Source organism: Fusarium oxysporum, chromosome 7 (genome assembly GCF_000149955.1).
Source record: "Fusarium oxysporum f. sp. lycopersici 4287 chromosome 7, whole genome shotgun sequence".
Classification (NCBI taxonomy): Eukaryota; Fungi; Ascomycota; class Sordariomycetes; order Hypocreales; family Nectriaceae; genus Fusarium; species Fusarium oxysporum.
This window is the reverse complement of record NC_030992.1, coordinates 2,712,632-2,730,268: the sequence shown is the minus strand read 5'-3', so window position 1 is coordinate 2,730,268 and position 17,637 is coordinate 2,712,632. Positions and strand designations below refer to the sequence as shown.

At 48.6% G+C, this 17,637-nt stretch overlaps 8 protein-coding genes and 1 non-coding gene across 19 annotated transcripts; 5 read left to right on the top strand and 4 right to left on the bottom strand.

Annotated features, from left to right (window-relative positions):
• Positions 1–2,634: 2,634 nt before the first annotated feature.
• FOXG_20261 lies at positions 2,635–2,750 on the top strand. Its single transcript, XR_001936410.1, has one exon. It is a non-coding gene; the product is annotated as a 5S ribosomal RNA (ribosomal RNA).
• Positions 2,751–3,034: 284 nt separating this feature from the next.
• Positions 3,035–3,628, top strand: FOXG_10266 (uncharacterized protein; the record flags this gene model as incomplete). Its single annotated transcript, XM_018389521.1, has 2 exons — positions 3,035–3,175; positions 3,281–3,628. The coding sequence occupies 2 exons, from the start codon at positions 3,035–3,037 to the stop codon at positions 3,626–3,628; spliced, it is 489 nt and encodes a 162-aa protein (XP_018247812.1).
• An 8-nt stretch (positions 3,629–3,636) lies between these two features.
• On the top strand, positions 3,637–4,894 carry FOXG_10265 (uncharacterized protein). Its single transcript, XM_018389520.1, has one exon. The coding sequence runs from the start codon at positions 3,863–3,865 to the stop codon at positions 4,631–4,633; it is 771 nt and encodes a 256-aa protein (XP_018247811.1). The 5' UTR covers positions 3,637–3,862; the 3' UTR covers positions 4,634–4,894.
• Positions 4,895–5,254: 360 nt separating this feature from the next.
• Positions 5,255–6,529, bottom strand: FOXG_10264 (uncharacterized protein; the record flags this gene model as incomplete). Its single annotated transcript, XM_018389519.1, has 1 exon — positions 5,255–6,529. The coding sequence occupies one exon, from the start codon at positions 6,527–6,529 to the stop codon at positions 5,255–5,257; it is 1,275 nt and encodes a 424-aa protein (XP_018247810.1).
• Positions 6,530–6,548: 19 nt separating this feature from the next.
• Positions 6,549–8,477, bottom strand: FOXG_10263 (histone-lysine N-methyltransferase, H3 lysine-9 specific dim-5). The gene is made up of 3 exons (XM_018389518.1): positions 8,084–8,477; positions 7,515–8,028; positions 6,549–7,462 (listed from the first exon to the last, which is right to left on the bottom strand). The coding sequence occupies exons 1-3, from the start codon at positions 8,135–8,137 to the stop codon at positions 6,996–6,998; spliced, it is 1,035 nt and encodes a 344-aa protein (XP_018247809.1). The 5' UTR covers positions 8,138–8,477; the 3' UTR covers positions 6,549–6,995.
• A 442-nt stretch (positions 8,478–8,919) lies between these two features.
• On the top strand, positions 8,920–11,537 carry FOXG_10262 (uncharacterized protein). Its single transcript, XM_018389517.1, has 3 exons — positions 8,920–9,755; positions 9,816–10,574; positions 10,628–11,537. Exons 1-3 carry the CDS (start codon positions 9,753–9,755, stop codon positions 10,748–10,750), a joined length of 885 nt encoding a protein of 294 aa, XP_018247808.1. The 5' UTR covers positions 8,920–9,752; the 3' UTR covers positions 10,751–11,537.
• Positions 10,911–14,786, bottom strand: FOXG_10261 (uncharacterized protein). The gene is made up of 4 exons (XM_018389516.1): positions 14,177–14,786; positions 13,672–14,092; positions 11,618–13,616; positions 10,911–11,564 (listed from the first exon to the last, which is right to left on the bottom strand). The coding sequence occupies exons 1-4, from the start codon at positions 14,479–14,481 to the stop codon at positions 11,416–11,418; spliced, it is 2,874 nt and encodes a 957-aa protein (XP_018247807.1). The 5' UTR covers positions 14,482–14,786; the 3' UTR covers positions 10,911–11,415.
• FOXG_10260 (protein mago nashi like 2) lies at positions 14,762–17,632 on the top strand. Of its 9 annotated transcripts, XM_018389507.1 has the most exons (6): positions 14,762–15,314; positions 15,398–15,435; positions 15,499–15,594; positions 15,645–15,708; positions 15,764–15,851; positions 15,901–17,632. In XM_018389507.1, exons 1-6 carry the CDS (start codon positions 15,277–15,279, stop codon positions 16,039–16,041), a joined length of 465 nt encoding a protein of 154 aa, XP_018247795.1. In that variant the 5' UTR covers positions 14,762–15,276; the 3' UTR covers positions 16,042–17,632. The 9 variants fall into 9 exon arrangements, with proteins under 9 accessions (XP_018247795.1, XP_018247797.1, XP_018247796.1 ...); XM_018389509.1 differs by having other exon boundaries at positions 15,764–17,632; XM_018389508.1 differs by having other exon boundaries at positions 14,762–15,435.
• On the bottom strand, positions 14,844–17,541 carry FOXG_20260 (uncharacterized protein). Of its 3 annotated transcripts, none has more exons than XM_018400526.1 (3): positions 17,315–17,541; positions 15,720–16,984; positions 14,844–15,630 (listed from the first exon to the last, which is right to left on the bottom strand). In XM_018400526.1, the coding sequence occupies exon 3, from the start codon at positions 15,296–15,298 to the stop codon at positions 14,984–14,986; it is 315 nt and encodes a 104-aa protein (XP_018247804.1). In that variant the 5' UTR covers positions 15,299–15,630; positions 15,720–16,984; positions 17,315–17,541; the 3' UTR covers positions 14,844–14,983. The 3 variants fall into 3 exon arrangements, with proteins under 3 accessions (XP_018247804.1, XP_018247806.1, XP_018247805.1); XM_018400528.1 differs by lacking the exon at positions 17,315–17,541 and having other exon boundaries at positions 15,720–16,458; positions 16,513–17,005; XM_018400527.1 differs by lacking the exon at positions 17,315–17,541 and having other exon boundaries at positions 15,720–17,048.
• Positions 17,633–17,637: the final 5 nt, after the last annotated feature.

The window sequence follows — 17,637 nt, the reverse complement described above, 5'->3', positions numbered from 1 at the left end:
TGGCAGGTGAGGCAAGGTAAGGTAAGGTAAGGCAAGTTAGATGTAACTCGGTAATAGTAATCCGTACTTGAACTAGTCTATTGATGGGAGGAGGAAACGGGAAAACCGTTGGGGGAAGAACAGAGCGGAGGAGAGTTATTATAAGTTGTCACTCCTGACAATTGTTTCAAGTGAGAAATGTGCCAGCTGCCCTAGTCTATGTGTTGCTACGTCGAGTGCATCTCCGGCTAGAACCCCGGACTTGGACAATACCTTAACGAACTGGGGTCATGATCGAACGACAAGACGCCCTGGGGATGGCGGCGATGGGCGATACCTAAGGTACCTAGACTCGAGCCTTGAAGTTCAGACACAGGCTGTGGGGCGGGGGTGTGAGTGCGCCCCCCCAGGGAGAGAAGCGGCACAGAAGCCGATCAGCGATCAGGTGCCTGGAGCCCGACTAAACTTGCCTCTACAGAAGGGGACCTTGGGCATCCTCCACTGCTCTACAGGGAGATCATCCCCTAAAAGCGTAAAGGTACACGCTCTGGGTGGTGAAGTGGGGAAAGCTGTGGAAGGAGCGGGAGGGAAGTGAGTGGGCGTTTAGTGTTAGCGTGTGGCACGATGCGGGATGAGCTTGAATTATGGCGGGGTCGGGAAGGATTGTATTGGTTGGAGTTTTTTGGTCTTGTTCTCTTTCACTGGCTTGTGCCTCATGCAGTTCCAGAGTCGATTATACTGTAAAGAGAATTGATGTGTTGTTGATTCTTTGACCGACAAGATTGAGGCCTACTGAGCATAAGCAGGCAAACGCATGGAATTGTTGGAATATTCACGATAACTTCACAATGAAGCCATTCTCGGCTGGAGTCGGGTCTCACATTTTCGTCGTCACTCTCACTTTCTGGCATCTGCCCCAGATCCAATCTTTTTATTCCGCTGAAAAACATTCGACCAAGGTAAAGCTCCCACCAAACAACGGCACCTATCCACGGCCAACAGTGGGGGCATACCCTCAAGTCTCACCACCATGACCTCACCATGGCCTTTCTTTGGGGGTCGAGTGGCCTGGTCATTCTTCCAATACTGAGATCCATTGTCCCCAAATTATAATGCCGGCTCTTATATGAAATCTCCTGTTTTCTTCTTTGGCTGGACCTATTGCTGAGTTGCAGTTGACCCTCTCCCCGATTTTAGTGGCACCACCTTCAACGTCTCGTGCATCTGCATCTGCATCTGTTGCACATCTCAACTTCAACTTGATGAACCTCGCCCCGTCTCTAATGCTTCATTCTCACACCACCAGACACCGCGAGGCATGCGTTTCTTCTATTTTCTTTTTTTCAATATGCGTTTCTGTGTTGCACCCTTTCGGTCACTTTCCGCTTTCCCCGCATTTCCTCTCTGCACGGCATCTCTTGTTTACCTTGGCATCAGATTGTGTCTCGTGTTACGGATACAGGAACACGTAGCTGAAGACGCGTCTCTTGGACTGCTGCAGAAGCTGTCCAACGTTAAAACATGGCGCCTGCGCATACAACCCTTTTGAGTAAAGTAGCGTTTCCCCGCGTCCTCCATTTCACGCGATACAGCACTTGGCTAATTTCCTTCCTTGGATATAAATAATACTATAATCCGCCAATCATACGAATCAGACCTCTCTCAAGATCTTCGTCTTGCTGCTCAGGCATTCACAACTGACTGCTCAGCCCGCTACAGCAGAGAATGAGGTAACAAAAGCTCCTTGCAACAAAATGTAACAGACCAAATGCTCCTCTTTTGTGCCGTATCCGCATTCATTCATTTGCATGTCTCTTGCAACACTTTCAGCCTCATTCGGCTCTGCACCCGTTATGGAGAATTCAAGGGTCCAGGCTCCACAGCCCAGACAATTACCGGCTCCACGCAAGGTCATGACCCAGTTCTTCTCGGCAACAGCTTCATCTTTCAGGTGTGGTATTTCCATTCCACAATCGCATCGTGAAGCCTCGGGATATCAGGACATCGACTCTTTCTGACTCTCTTGTGATAATCTGGCAAGCACATACTGTGTAACCCCGCGTTAAAGATCAACATCCTCCGCTAGGTTGCTATCTTTCAGCCTTTATTATTGGCTGATATACTGACTATCCCCCCACGATGTGTGCACTCACGGACGCACGCCATCATTTCATCGATTCAAGACTGGTCTCAGTTTGTGTGAAATGTCATTTACGAGGAGAACTCAGCAGGCGTATTCTCTTTTCCTCTCTGAAACGGAGGTTCTGCAAGCGAGTGTCTGTCTCCATAATCCGGACCGGTAGTTACATGCCTCTTCCCGGCATGATTGAGATCAAGACGGCCCGGTTACCATGCAGAAACTGAGCAAACGGCCCTTGCATGTCGAGGCGAGCGGGCTTTGAGTTTCAATGGGCTTCACTCTTCGCTTCAATACCAACGCATTGAGGTCGTAGCAGTGTGGGTTGCAGCATAAAGACACATATTAGGTATCAAGCTGAACGAGGGCTTGGCTAACAAGAGCGAAGCTCAAGGAGACACTGGCCAGGTATACGACCATCGAGTGGATGAGAACGGGTATGTAGTCCATAGTGATCCTGTCTTATCCATGTTGTAACCCCGCGTTTATAAGCCAGTTTGTTAGTGTGTCCAGTACATACGACCAAAGGTAGTGGAAAATACGGGATCCCGTCCGCTCTCCCATAGTCAAGCCACTAACCGGCGGATTAGTAGTTGGGTCGGTGACGACCAGCGAATCCCCGCTGTTGTATGTTTTTTGCTATCTACATATACTAATTCTACACTTTGCTTTCGAACTGTCAGATAAATCGTAGAAAGTAAGGAGTTTTGTTTTTGTAACACTTGCTTGACAACTGGCTAGGCTACGAAAGATGGCCCTTGTGACTCTGACTCATCTACCCAACTCCATGTCATCGCCACTAAACAGCTTGTATGGAACCTCCAGGTAAAAAGTTAAAGATGGAACAAGGAAAGACGGTCTAGGTACTAGGCACGTATTTACAAACAAAAATCTTGACCGGTTTGTTGACTCTTTGCAATGTCTTCGTCGAAACGGTCTCCCAGCCAAGCAACAACGATAGATTTGTTACCAGCTGAAGAATTGCTCCGCGATCTTCTGCTTGAGTGCCGACAGCAGTTGGCGACGCCAGAATTGGAAGTATGGATAACTGGTGGCTGGGTGAGAGATCGACTTATGGGCATCCCCTGTTCTGACTTGGATATTGCTCTAAGTACCATGGCTGGTGTGCAATTCGGCAGTCTTCTGACAGAGTTCCTCGAATAGAATGAGGCCTCCTACCAGCAGCGAGCCTTAGACTTGGGGATTGAGTTCAAAAAGTTCAATGGCTTTCATTCAACCAAGAAGAATCTCGACAAGTCGAAAAAGCTAGAGACTGCTGTTGGAAGAATCTTCGGCTTGGATCTGGATCTTGTCAACCTGAGGTGCGCAAGGAGGCATACGACGACGATTGTCGTACTCCAGAAACGGAGTTTGGCACCGCCGAGGAAGATGCATTCAGACGTGACGCAACTGCCAATGCCCTGTTCTTTGACCTGCAAAACCGAAAGGTTGCCGACTTTACTCGCAGAGGCCTGGACGACTTGGAGGCTGGCACAATGCGGACACCACTAGAGCCGAGGCAGACCTTTCTCGACGATCCCTTGCGTGTGCTGCGTCTCATCCACATAAGCAGTAAACTCGGTTTCACTCTTGATCCCGAGGCTCTGAGCTGCATCAAAGAGCACGAAATTCACGTTGCTCTAGACGAGAAGGTCAGCCGGGAGAGAGTTGGGATTGAGGTCTTTAAAATGATGAAGAACCGGAACCCTGAGCTATCTTTTTCCTTAATCCACGAGGCTAATCTTTATGGAACTGTCTTCCTGTCGTTGCGCTCTCCTCTACATGAGCACCTCCGTCATCTCCTTCCCCAAGAACCTGAAACGCCATGGCCCGCCACTTGGTCTCGGACAATTAACACTATTACGACCTTTAGCGCAGGATCCAGCAAGGGATTTTTGGGCTTTGATGGAATCTGAGAAACAGAAAGACATGCTTTGGGCGATGGTCGTCTATGCTCCGTTAGCAGGGCTAGACACCAAGGACCATAAGCTTGCCGTTGACGAAGCTATCAATGCCCTAAAGGGCACCAGGCAGCTTTACAAGCTTATAGAATCGTCGCTAGGGAACTTGGAATCTATTCGATCCACCATGGAACTGGTTATCGGCTCTACTCCATCCCGCGGCACGATTGGGATGATGATCCGAAAATGGGGAGTCTTCTGGGGCCTGCAGGTTCTTTTCTCAGCTCTTGGGGAGATAGTTTACTTGAAACCACAGCCGGAATCTCCAGCCCCGAGTCAGGGGGAAATCGATAAAGTTTTACCGAGACGTGAAGCCCTGCTCTCATTTGCCCAGAAACAGAGGCTGAATTCGGTTTCGTCAATAAGGCCAATCTTGGATGGAAACGCCATAAAAAAGGTTCTCGGGGTCAAGCAAGGAGGGAAATTCCTTGCCAGGGCGATTGAAGTCCTGCTTGAATGGCAACTTGATCATGAGGAGGCAGACGAAGCAGCGGCTGAGGCATGGCTTCTTAGCCAGAGGGATAAACTAGGCCTTCCAATAGCTGAAAGCAAATGAATTCCTCGACTTGACCATCCGACTTATAGGGTACACCTTTCCAGCACCCTGCAAGTTGCTCCGGCCATCTTGTAGCTTGGAATGCGCGAACAGCATGGTCGGACCTTGAACAGAGGTCTAGCTATGTCCCTTGAATGACAAGTTAGTACATCTCAGCAAAACTAACAGTGTCAGATCTGACTTTGAGTCAGGGTAACCGGCAGCGAACCCACTTAGACTTTCAGTTCAGGACCCTTTCTAGAGTACCTTGGTCTTCTGGTGCAAACTTTTGTTGTTTGTTTCTAGGGGCTTGCTGAAGTTCTCTGGATCCAAGACTTACGAGATGCCATGTCGGCCAGCCAGATTTTAGGTTGCGATCGCGGCACGTATGGAGGTAGAAAGAAACAGCCCAGAGTGAAGGCCGCGAAGACGTTGAGACAGAGGAGAGAAAGGAGGTGGCAGGGCATAGGCAGTGCAGCCAGTCTGGTGAACTGAACCTCAGTCAATGGTTGACTGTTACCCTGAACCTATATGTCGAGACTTGCAAGTATCAAATAATACCATTGATAAAGAAAGGACAAGATACCTAAACTCATCTATCTTTTGTGCCTATTAAATGGTCTCCTCTAAAACCCAACCATCTCATAAATGCATCAGTCTATCCTCTGCATATCCTAGAAAACACTTGACAGGCCTATAAACATCATCGCACTGACCAATACCTCCAAGATATCCCACCTCTTTATAGACCTCTTCCTCCGACATGTCTAGCTGATCTCGAGGATAGAAGAACTCGCCATTGACAACTTCGTCGATTTCCTGTAGAGAGTATTTGCGTAACCAATCGTCCCAAACTCGATCCCAAACTAGGTTCGTTTCGGTTGTACTTGTGTGCAAACAACCTTCTCGCCACATCATTTTGTAGTTGAGAAGCACGGCAGTAAGAAACTCGGTCGCTGTTCTACTGGAACCGAGCCTCCAAGATTCTGAGCGAGATGTCTTTTGCTGTCGCCATATTTCGCACCAGACGAGAAAGCGTAGGATGAGCTGGCTAGGAGTCCATTGCTTGATGTCTTCGGTTTCAGGGACGATGTATTCGTGGATAGCCTCAATCCTCGCTGCCGTCTTGACCCCAAACATGAGGCCCTGGAACACTGGCTGAACTGCAACCAGAGCTCGACTGAATTGGCGATCAGAGAGCTTGAAGCCCAGCAAGTTATACCATTCCATGAAATGCGAGAATGCAACTCGGACAGGGGGAGAATCCACGAAAGACAATATCTCTAGGGCCTTACGCTTCTTGGCCTTGCTGTCCTCAGGGGCAAAGAGCTTCGTGACCATGGCATTAGCAAAGTCGTGAAAGTATACATCGGCATGCAATCCCTGAGAGCTTTTCGGGCGGTTTCCAAGGTAAAGAACGGGGTTTGTGAAGATGACGAATTCGTAGTCGCACTGCTCTTTGTTGCACCAGCTGACGGATGGATTTCCTCTCCCTCTGTCAAATTGACGATGAATCAAGCCTCGACGCATGAGTCGTGAGCGGCGGAGAGAGCGAGAGACCTGCCTAGTGTGAAGACCACCCGAGCCGTTATAGGGAGTGTTTTCGCACACACGGAGTAGATACTTCATGCATACTTCTGCGCCAAACCGGCCTTGGGTGGCTTTCTTCTCTCTAACGGGTTCAACTCTGTCTCTGAGGCCATCCAGGACGCCTGATTTACAGTCAGGAGGCGATGGAGGCGACCCCTGAGAGTCGGCTGGAGGTTCGTTGATGTTACAGTCATTCTCCGGTTGTTGAGGCCCATCGTGGTGGCCATCTGAGGCATCCGACGAGTCGGGTTCTAAGTTAACATGAGTAAACGATGGAGATGAAGGGATAGTAGAGACAGGACATGATAAATTACTTGAGTGCTTCATAGTTGAATACAGAAATGACTTTGGCAATATTAATAGCAGGGGAAAAGTAAGCGACAGAGTCTCGAACTCCCAGGAATGGAGGAAAAACTTATATAACCGCCATTGCTCAAAGTTCATTTCGAGTTACTTGTGACCGTTCGTTTAACACCCAATGCGAAACGGAAGTCTGTAAAGCATTGTTCCGAGCTCTTCTCAAAGGACAATGGTGGACAAAGAACGCCGATATGCTCACAAAGAACCTGAGCCTGGTCAGCCCCCGGGTCGCTCCTGTGTGCCAAAGAACAAGGAGACAGCCAGATATAGAAACTGACGTCAAATGTGACATGATTTATTTTCATGTTTAAGTAAGCTTAAGGGGAGGCGAGTCACTGCCAGGAGCAGATTGGAGTAAAAGTGATGAGCTCAACGTCCAACTTGCATCCAGATACCTCCCTTGCAACGAAGTTCACTTGGCTGTTCAAAATGATCACCACAAGAACTTCCTGCACTTCTTGCTTCCGCATAGACAACGAGTCATATGATCGATGTCGCCACCCGTTTCTTCTCCCTCGTGTGAAACCCCATCAACATAGTCAAATGTAAGCTCCTCACCCTCAGGTATGTCCTTGATTGCGAACAAGGCAAGATCGTGAATATGCTTGTCAGCATGATCACCCACGCGCGCAAAGATTCGCATGTTGGGGTCGCATGAATGATTGACGAATCGCGTCGGGCCAGACATGAATTCACCGTCTACTTCAAGGGATGGGCCTTTTAACCGATGGTCAAACGACTCGGAGTCTGTGAATTTGTCGAGAGCAAATAGGTAAACATCCTTGCGTTGAGAGATAGCAGACTGTGAGCGCCGTCGATCTGCTTCATTGGACGTGATGATCTCACCGAGATATCGGTCGACGAACTGGCCTTTCTTAATTGACACGGGAGATCTAACTCCTTTTTTTTAGTCAGTGAATTGTTTGTTAGTCAAGATGAGAATGACACTCACCCCATCCGCGGTCTGGTGTGCGGAATATCTCCAAAGGAATCGTTCTGCCACGCTCGACGACGCGGTTTGGGCAGTCTATACTACAGGAGCAGCTTTGGTGACACTCGTAGATAGGCATCTTTGAGTTATGGAACTTGGACCGTAAAAGACCGGCCTTTGCGCCGTGGGAGTGGTATGCATATGCTATTCTCCGAGGTTTTGGTGTGGCTCTCTCTATCTTGTCCCCAAAGGCATCAAATCCCTCTTCATCGCTGGAATCGTCGTCTTCTAAATCGGCGAGACAGTGACAACTCGTGTATTGGCACTCTGAGTCCTTGGCGCAGGAGCAGCCGCTGCGGAAGCTATCACCAGCTTGCTCAACTCCTTTACCAAGGACGACGTTGTTTATGAATCTAAAGTCATCAGGAAGTACCTCATTGTCTTCTTCGTTAACAACTGTCACTGGGAGTGTTGAATGAGTCGGAAAAGCGCGAATCTGACACCAGTGACAATTATTGCGCTCTACTTCATAGCCCTGCAAGTTGGATTAGTCATAGCCATAGCTGATATGAGATTGAGCGAGTACGTACCTCTTTACCGTGGAAGTAGAAATGGCGTTCTGTGGCCTTTAGCATCGTAGCCATGTTGATTGTGCTGTGTTATTAAAGAGGATGGGTTGTTTGTTTTGGCTCAGAGACGGTGTAATGCTGCGTTGATGGTGAGAAAGTGAGACAAAGAAAATGAAGGTGGAAACATGTATTATTGAATGAAATTAATGATCGTTGTTTGAGAATAGTAAAAAAAGACACAGATTATTCATGTCTGGTGTAAGGCAAAGATCTCGAGCTTGAAGAGTTAGAGCCCACGGTGAAGCACTGGAACTGAGTTGGTGGGTGCCTGTCAAGTACAAGCCACATGCTGATTGGCCCCTACATCGGTGAATGTCAAGGTGAGCACCATGGATGTTTTGCAACTGGACTTGAGTATAGAAAACTTGCTGAGGATTCCTCCTGCAAAAATACTGTCTTGGACGCTGAATGGTCTTATCTAGGAGTTGATAGAGATTCTCTTGATCTGTGAATTGACAAGTAGTCAAGATTAGGTAGATGGCGGTGTTTCACAGTAAACAAGGGCATTCCTGGACATGGCGATGGTGTTAAATCTGAGAAGCACGAGATCTATAATATAGTCATTAGTATAATCAATCAGTGACTGCTTTCACCGTGTAGAGTGAGTGAAAGGCAAGGTTCCCCTCTGGGAACCCCTGGTCTGTTCATACAAAACCCCACTGACGAGACTCAACTTGGTGATACCTACAGAGACCTACAGCGGTAGACTGAGCCATCGATGAATTGTCCTGTCATTACGAGTACCTCGAGTTTCTTGGCTGAAGCCATGGAGGCATGCACCAAGCTCTCCATCACATCGTGTGCATCATACTGCATAAAAGGCCGCGTCTCCCCCGTTATATGACTGGTGACTTGAGCTTAATCTTTCGTCACATTCACCAACATCTATGAATTGATCTCTGTCTGGCCATGCAATGATCAGCAATTCATTGACTGGATCAGAACAAGCAATTGAGTTGGATCTTGGAATTGCTACTCGTGTCAATTCACATTTCACGTCTCTCCTCTTTTACTCAGCTAAGATTTAACTTGATCACCTGAACCAAATAAAGATTAACGAACAAGACAAGGACCCTTTCTTATTCTTCTTGGTCTTGTTCCTTTTTTTAGGCTTTAAGTTTGTCCCACTTCTACGCCTCCCCCTGGTCTGCTCTAGCCTGGTCGGGTCTGTCCAGGCCGTGACTTTTGGTGGGAAAGCCCCCAAAAGGAAGAGTCGATAGGTTCGGCGACTCCAGAAGCAAGCCCAGCCAACAAACTCGGCTCCCGTCTATAACCATTCGCATACACATACACATACTTCCATACATAATACTTAGTACATCCTTCGTCTTCTCTCTGCGCCTCCTTCGTGCGTCCATCTCCCCAGCTTCTTTCTCCTTCTCCTCTTTCGTTCAGTCAGTCAGTCAGTCAGTCAGTCAGTCAGTCAATCATTCAACTGCGACATCTTCTACACCCGCCAAATACACCACGCTATACTACACTACACTGCTATCCCATCTGATCTGATCTGGTAGATCTGCGACCTTACTTTGGCCAGCTATGGCTAGTCACTAAAGTTGGGATCCTCATTCCTTAACAAGACCTTCAATCCACAGGTCAACGGCGATCGTCGCCGCCCCTTGCAGCAAACATGGTCCGGCTCTTCTCTGCTTGCAACATAAACATGTCATTACCTCTAACATTACACTTTTAGGGCTGCTGCCTCTCTCGTTCTTCGGGTCCCAACTCTCCCTACCCAGGTGGCGCACCCAACGCTTCGTCGCGCGCTATCAATCCTCCCCCGCTGGCACTCCCAGAAGCCGCTCAACCGCAAATTCCCGCCGAAAGACGTCGCCAGCACCGTCGCAGTAATCGTCCTCTGGATCAGCATATCGATAAGCCTTTGCGACGACACGAGTGGACTTCACGCGATCGCACATGGACCAAGAGCGAATTGGCAAAGGAACGAGTTGCCTTCTTTGATACAAGAGTCACCGGCAGACCTGAGATATGGCAGACAATTCATGCGGCCCTGGCTGTCTTGTGGGATCCAGCGGGCCAGGATGCGCAAGATGACGGATCCAATGGCCTTGCGACGGCTCAGATGATTCTATCCGCTGCTGAGATCTCTCTCCCGACTGGCAACCTCTCCAATGGCGTGTACGACTCTCTAGGAAACTACTATCAAATGCCGGAATGGGTTGTTTGCGATCCGCTCAATGTGCAGGAGGATCGAGAAGAGGGCGCAAAGAGTAATCTCTCAAATGCTGGCGACGACACAGCAGCAGATGAAGAACTGAGCGACGAAGAGATGGAGGGCAAGAAACAAGAAAAGGGTAAAGAGGTGGACGATGCCCAAGAGACAGTCAAACTACGAGCCAGGCTCAGTGAGAACGGCCAAGATATCAACGTCGCCATATATGAGTCGGATACTGTTCGTAGTGTAGCCAAAAAGATTGCTCTCGAGGCTGGCGTGAGTACCTTGCTTATTCTCTGGCGAGCAAACAGAATGCTAACAACACCCAGCTTGCGTCGACCAAGAAGATCAGGATAGCATACATGGGTAAGATTCTTAAGGACAATCTATCTCTCACGGCACAAAACTGGCAGACTGGTCATGTCGTCAATGCTCTTGTCTTTGACATTTGATTGTGCCCTACCGCTATCCTCCCAGCGTCAGACATGAAGCAACCTGGTCCCTGAACATTTGTCTCAGCCAAACACTTCACACTCATCATCAACTTATCCCAATGGCAGCTTTGCCTTTTATTGATCCGCTACGGTCGGCCACTTTTGGACAATACCCTATATCGTTTATCCTGCTTTTACCACATCTGTCTGTGTCTTTTGGAGTTGGTGGATGCTGGTCTAGCGATTATTTCCCCGTCACTTATATTGCTCGCATATCCCCTTGTGTCGAGATTGATTTTGGATACTATTAACCAGCCGTTGCTCTTACAATACATATGTATATGAGCCCAACAAGGCATCCAACAAAAGTTTGGCAAGGCCCTCGCTAATATCACTTTTCCCTGTTCTGAACGAGAAAGCCGAGCTATTCAACCATACTTCGTGATAGCCACTGGCTCTGACTGTGACCCTATGTGAAACCATGTGCCTTTGTAATCAACGTCTACCTAAACCTGCTTACAATGAACTCTACCAGGGACCCATCGCACAGCCTTTTGGTGGGGAAACACCCATTAACATGCTCCGACCCTGACTCCGCTCCAACCATCGTCATGAATCTTGCAATGCTGAGACAACCCTTCTCATGTAATTAGATCCAGGTGTTTGTACGTATATCAGCTGACCTAAGCCGTGGACCCGATCTTGTTAAGTCCCTTCAAAGAGCCCAAACTCAGTGCCAAGCCTTGTGATCGACTTCTTATTCTGACGAAACCAGTGATTGGTCCATCTTCGCCCTCCTTCTCAATGCTCAGATTAGCAAGAGCATCCTCACCTAAGTTCATGGTTAGCACGATCCTATTATTGCCATAGACTAGAATAACTTACCAAACACACTCCTAGCGTAAAGGTTGGCACTCAAGAATTGACAGTCACCCTTGAGACTGGCCTCTGGTGTCAGGCAGTTCATATTTGTGCAGGCCATAAGCTGGTCGAGGAAGTCACGTAGCGACTTGGCCTTGGAGTTGATGTTGACCTTGTTCTCCCACTCGAATTCAGTCCACATAGTGCGGAATTGGGTCTCGGTGCAAGTGGCGGGCTGAATGTAATCCATGATATCGACGTGTAGGTCGTTAAGAATAACGACATTGGTATCAGTAGAGTGAGCACCATCATATACGACGTTGCCAAAGATGACACCAGTGTCTGTTGATGAGACCTTGATTGTGCATTGCACGTTGTGGAAGTCATGAGGACCCAGGTTCTGTGTAGTAGGTCGCTCAACGACCTTCAGGTCACCAAGCGTGGCGAACTCGACTGAGAGGTTTTGAAGAGTCTCTGTTGTCTGGTTGACAAGAAGAACATCGAGAACGATATCGAACTGATGAACCTTGACATATGCTTCAGCATACACGGGGTCCGAGAATCCGGTCAACTGAACCACACGGCTCAGCTTGGAAGACAGGTCTTCGGCGGTGCCCTCTCCACCAGTCGCCCTCTCCAGATCCACCTCGATCTCATCGAGGCCTTCGGTGGTGTTCTTCTTGGCTAGTTGTCGAATTTGGACAACATCGTCAACCTGCACAGCAGTCTTGGCCTTCTCGAAAGCTTCCTTGGCGGCCCGCTTCTTCTCCTCCACCTGGACCATGGCTCGGAAGGCCTTGCGGGTATCATCCAACCAAACGGTCTCAAGCTCCTTCTTCTGCTCAAACTCAGCCAATGAGCGTACGCATGACATGATTCGGTCCACAGAGTCCTCATCGATGGGAGCCTTGACAAATTGAGATTGTCCAACTCGGATGATAGAAATCATAATCAGCATGGCCTCAGCCCGGAGGGCGTTAGTTCGAGCCTTATCCGAGGAAATCTCATGATGTCGCATCACAAGCTTGACGAGAGTAGATGACAGAACAGTGGCCAGATAGTAGTCTCCGTCAAGAATGAGTTGGCGCAGAGGAGGCTTCTGAGCAGTCTTGACGGCCTCTAACTTAGCAGCTGCTGAAGACTGGCTGGTAAGAGCAGTCTCGGTAGCATATGTGCCATCAGCCAGGACCTTGCGTGAACCAGATGGCGCGGCCGGTTTCGATGCCCCGTTGATGTGATCGTCGGTCTGCTCCTCGGTGTCATGAGAATCCAGTAGCCGTTGCTCCGATGCGAGAATGGGCATCTCGCCAAGACTAGCACGTATCCTCTTCCAAGCCTCTCGAATGTCCTTCTCTTCAAGAGAGTACTCACCAATGATCCACATGATGCCACGGTACACCTTGCCAGCTCGGACCTCACCCAGAGTGGAGACAAGCCGCTCAATGATGGTGGTACGCAGATTGGGGAACTTTTCGACAACTTCCTTGACGAAGTTGATAACATCGACAGCGGAAGCGTTGTTGAAGTCGGCAATAAAATCCATAAGCAGCTCCACGACGCTCGCTGCGACCTCGGAAAACTTGATGGCGCATTGGTGAATAGAGTGGATAAGGAGAGATCGGTACTCGGTGTTCTTCTCGTATTCTTGGTCGACTGTCTTGGAGAGTTCCTTCTTGAGCAAGAGGACAACCTCTTCAACATTCTTGCTGGATACCATCTCAAGGGCAAGACCAAGAGCCTTTCGTCGGACGTCGATATCGGTACTGGACAGAACTCGGAGAATCTCCATGGTCAGGTCATCAAGGACACCCTCGTTCTTCTTGCGCAATTGATCAACTCGATCAAGCACGATCAGCTTGACATTGTTATCTGCCTCCTTGATGCTCAGCTCAATGAACTTGGCGGCGGCGGCCTTGACCGCAACAGGGTTATTGGTTAAAGCAGTAAGAGATGAGGCAGCTTCGTATACGACAGTTGAAGCGCCAGCTTCTAGCAGGTCGAAGATCAATCGCAGATATCGTGCCTATCATATAGTCAGTGGCTATTCAGCCCCCTCCGTGAGTAACTATCAGACAAACCTTGTTCTGGGAGTTCTGAACCGCATCCTTGCGAATGAACTCGAGTTCGACAAGCTGAAGAAGCTCCTCTGCATTGGGAATGCCTTCAAAAACGGAACTGAGGTAAACGAGGGCAGCATCGTGGTCAATGCTAACAAGAGCGGCAAAACCATTCCTTCGGCAAACACCGTCACTCTCTCCCTCGAGGAAAGTCGAAATGAGTTCGGAGGCATCTGGAATCAGGGAAGGCGAGTGCAAGAAAATGGAGGCGATGGCAAAAACGGCGTTTTTTCGGACGTAGGCATGTCGGTGTTCGAGACAGGATCGTGCTGAAGAGAGGAGAGGCTCAATGAGCTCAGCTTCCCTCAACTTGCAAAGGAAGCGCAGGGTGTTTCCTCGAATGTATTCGTTGGGATGTTGAAGATCGTTTCGGATACCGTTACTACGAGAGTATTGTTAGCAAAAAACCATCGCAGCGATCATATGTCTTGGTGTATAAGTAGTAGTAGTAAGGGCGTAGCCGTACCAAACCAGAATCATCTCCTGCTTGAGCTTGCCGCTGCTGTCAAGCTTGGGGCAGATTTCGTAGTAGAAGTAAAGAAGCTTCTTGAGAGGCTTATACTTTGAAGGCATGACGAAACGGATAATGTGCATTAGAAGACTGGGCATAGGATCGCCATTGAGCATGATGGTCAAGATGCGCTTCATAGTCTCGACCTTGGTCTCATCGGTACCCTTCTCCAGCTGCATGCGCAGATCGGAAACGGTGGGGACGTCGGCCGCATTGTCCTGGTGAACGAGACTGTACGCATTCTCAAGAAAGCCAGACATCTTGAAGAGTGTCGCCAGTTGCTGGCCGAGAAAGTTGGTGGGAGTGTTTGTTGTAGATGGGACGTGGCTCTTAGGGGGGACGTTTGGAGGTGGATTGGAGGTATAGGTGGTATGGACTTCGGCGGTGGGGAGGCTCAGCTCAGGGGTTCGAGCTGCTTTGGAGCTTTAATTGTCGGGATGAGTAGCAGAATCCGCCTTGGCCATTCGTTGAATCGTATCTGGCGCGCAATCGCTAACAGCTTTTACCAGAATCCCCTATGGTAATTTAGACCAGCTCTGGACGGCATCAACTTCAAGAAGATCTGTCCTGCCAGCGATGTCGAACAGGTGGCACTAAGCGACTTGATGTGAGGGACGATATCACGTGATTTAACAAGGGGTAGTTTGGTACTTTGAGGCTACCATTCAATGCTGATTTCTATATCCTTAACAGAATATTGAGAGGTGTAGTTCTAAAAAAAGAAACCGTCAGGTGCTTTTCAACGATGATTAATGACTCAATTCAACATAAGTAGACCGCTCTTATATCTGGTGTAGTTGCCTTGCCTTGTTGATAGCTAAGCTTTGGGTTGACAGTTGATGTACTTCCAAAGCCGCGTAGTTGGCTACTGACGGTGAAGGTCTTACACCTGTCGTAAAGCTGTTCTGCCCCGCCGAATATGGTCCGTGCACCCATCTTCAACCACCAGGTCCCGCGATTCTTTCTCAGCCTTGCGATCTCAGGTGTGATAGTTGATAAATCTTGACTTGAATAATACCACCAGCCAGTCTTGCCGCCTTCCCACAGCAGCAAAAATGACGTCCTCAAACGAACCATTCTACTTGCGATACTAGTCAGTCTATCATCACGGCGTCTTCTAGCTTCCCCGTCTAATTGATGGTCGCGAAACGATGCTAATGACGTTCCTCCAAACAGCTCTGGCCATATGGGTCGTTTCGGTCACGAATTCCTTGGTAAGAATACTTGTGCGGTGTCTGTATACTGTTCTAAGTTATTCTAACGTGTCGCGCGCTCAGAATTCGATTTTCGAGTCGTCGGCGATGGTCGCAGCGCGGTTGCCCGATATGCCAACAACTCCAACTACCGAAACGATAGTTTGATCCGAAAAGAGAGTAAGGAATGCGATTAACCCCGCGGAATCAGCATCTCTGATAAGTCATAGTGTGTGTCAGCTCAGTAGTTGTCGACGAAATCAAGCGCATCATCAAGACGAGCGAGATCACCAAGTACGACGAACCGAATATTCAGTGGCCTTGCCTGAGCATCGCTAACCCAATGTAGAGAAGATGATTCGAAATGGCCTCAGAAGAATAAAGATGGACGCCAGGAATTGGAGATTCGGATTGGTAATGATCATATCGCGTTCGAGGTCGGTCATTGAGACACCGTATTTCGGAACACTACTAACAGCACAGTAGACCGCCAAGATTGGATCCCTGGTGGATGTCACAGAGTCTGCTGACCCAGAAGGTCTGCGAGTGTTCTACTACCTTGTTCAGGATCTCAAGGCTCTAGTTTTCAGCTTGATCGCTCTGCACTTCAAGATCAAGCCAATTTAAAGGACGGGCCCGACTAAAAATAATGGGATACGGTGTTATGGGATCGAAAAGTCGAGGATACAAATCTCGATGATAGAGGTGATGATTCGGCTGTAGCTAAGAACGATACCCGTACTGTGAAAGAAAGGCGCGAAAGACTACCAGAAACAAGCCATGTTTATTTATCACGAATGAAAGAACAATATCACCAAAGAAGCGATCTCATAGAAAAGCATTTTGAGCACTGTTGTCGGGTAGGTGGAATATCACTAGATACTCATCGAACCTTTCGATCAGAGAGCTAGGGAAATCTTAGGATAATGCCCTGGGGGATGTGGTACGACGGGGAATGGAGTTATTTGTTAATTACCAATCGTCCCTGATAACACGAGTCGGATCATGCTATATGCTCTATATTTCAGCCTGCAATATGCAATCCTAAACAAGACCTGAGTAACACACGCTTGGACCAGACTCCCTGGGCAGGCTCACATGCGAGGTTGAGTGAGCGGTCTGGAAAAGCTCTCTGCACTTGCAGAGCAATCAATAATAAGATACCACTTCCAGAAGAAACAGCAAACAGAAGTGATTCAGAAGACATGATGCAGGTGGCGGAGGCTCCAATACTGTAAAAGCTAATGAATAGGCGACGGGTAAACCCGTGAAGGAAACGATAATGCGAGATTGAGGTGGAAATTACCAACGTTGTATGATGATTTCAGATCATGCCAGCAAAACAAAACGGCCTCGGTGTTGGCGTGTGCATCATGTCTCCTTAAAGGCCCATCACCCCATACGAAATGCAAGCGGCAACGTGGTGGGGGGCGCTGGGGCTGCCCGATGGCGCCTGGGCGCTTCTGGAGGCACGGCACGGAAGCAGCCCAATTCTTTTCCATTTGCATGAGGAAGCATCTGATTCCAAATCTGAGAGAGGCGTCAACTCGAGTTTTGGGGGAGGGCACCGCTGGGAAGTGATTAATGTTAGAGTCCTCATCGCCACTTCTAAAAACTCAATTGTGAGATTTCCTTTGTTGTAACAGTGGATGAAAGGTCTTGTTAAGGTTCATAATGGCCCGCTAAGACGGAACTGGGACTGGACCTAGACCCAGACCCTGGTCAAGCCTCAGCATCTCAGCCGAAGATGAAAAGGAATCATAGTGGAGAGGACACCTCGATCTGCATCTTCTCAAGTTACATGTCACCCGGGGAAGTAGGCAAAGCTTTCCACAAAGAATTCAAATGGAGAGTTTCGGGCAAAGTCGAGTGACAATGGAAATACAGATAATTAACTTACTTGATCTTCTCAAGCTTTTTCGCCGTTCGCACGCTTATCTGTCATTCTGTAGGGAAGAGGGCTGTTTTGGTACCTGAGTAAAGTTTATAGGTATAGGAGTCGGTAAGGCCTGTTTGTCGGATCTTTCCACAGAGATTCTTCTCTTCATTGTTCCAATCTAATGAGGCCGTCATGTTGTTTAAGGAGTTGCATACCCCAAGTTACACGGCATCTGCCTGCAACCCAAGACACCTCATCATGTGCAGTACTGTAAAATCATGAGCTAGGGAGACTTGGAAAACTCCCCGTCTTGCCGAGTGGAGTGGATGGAGGTCGAGGTACCC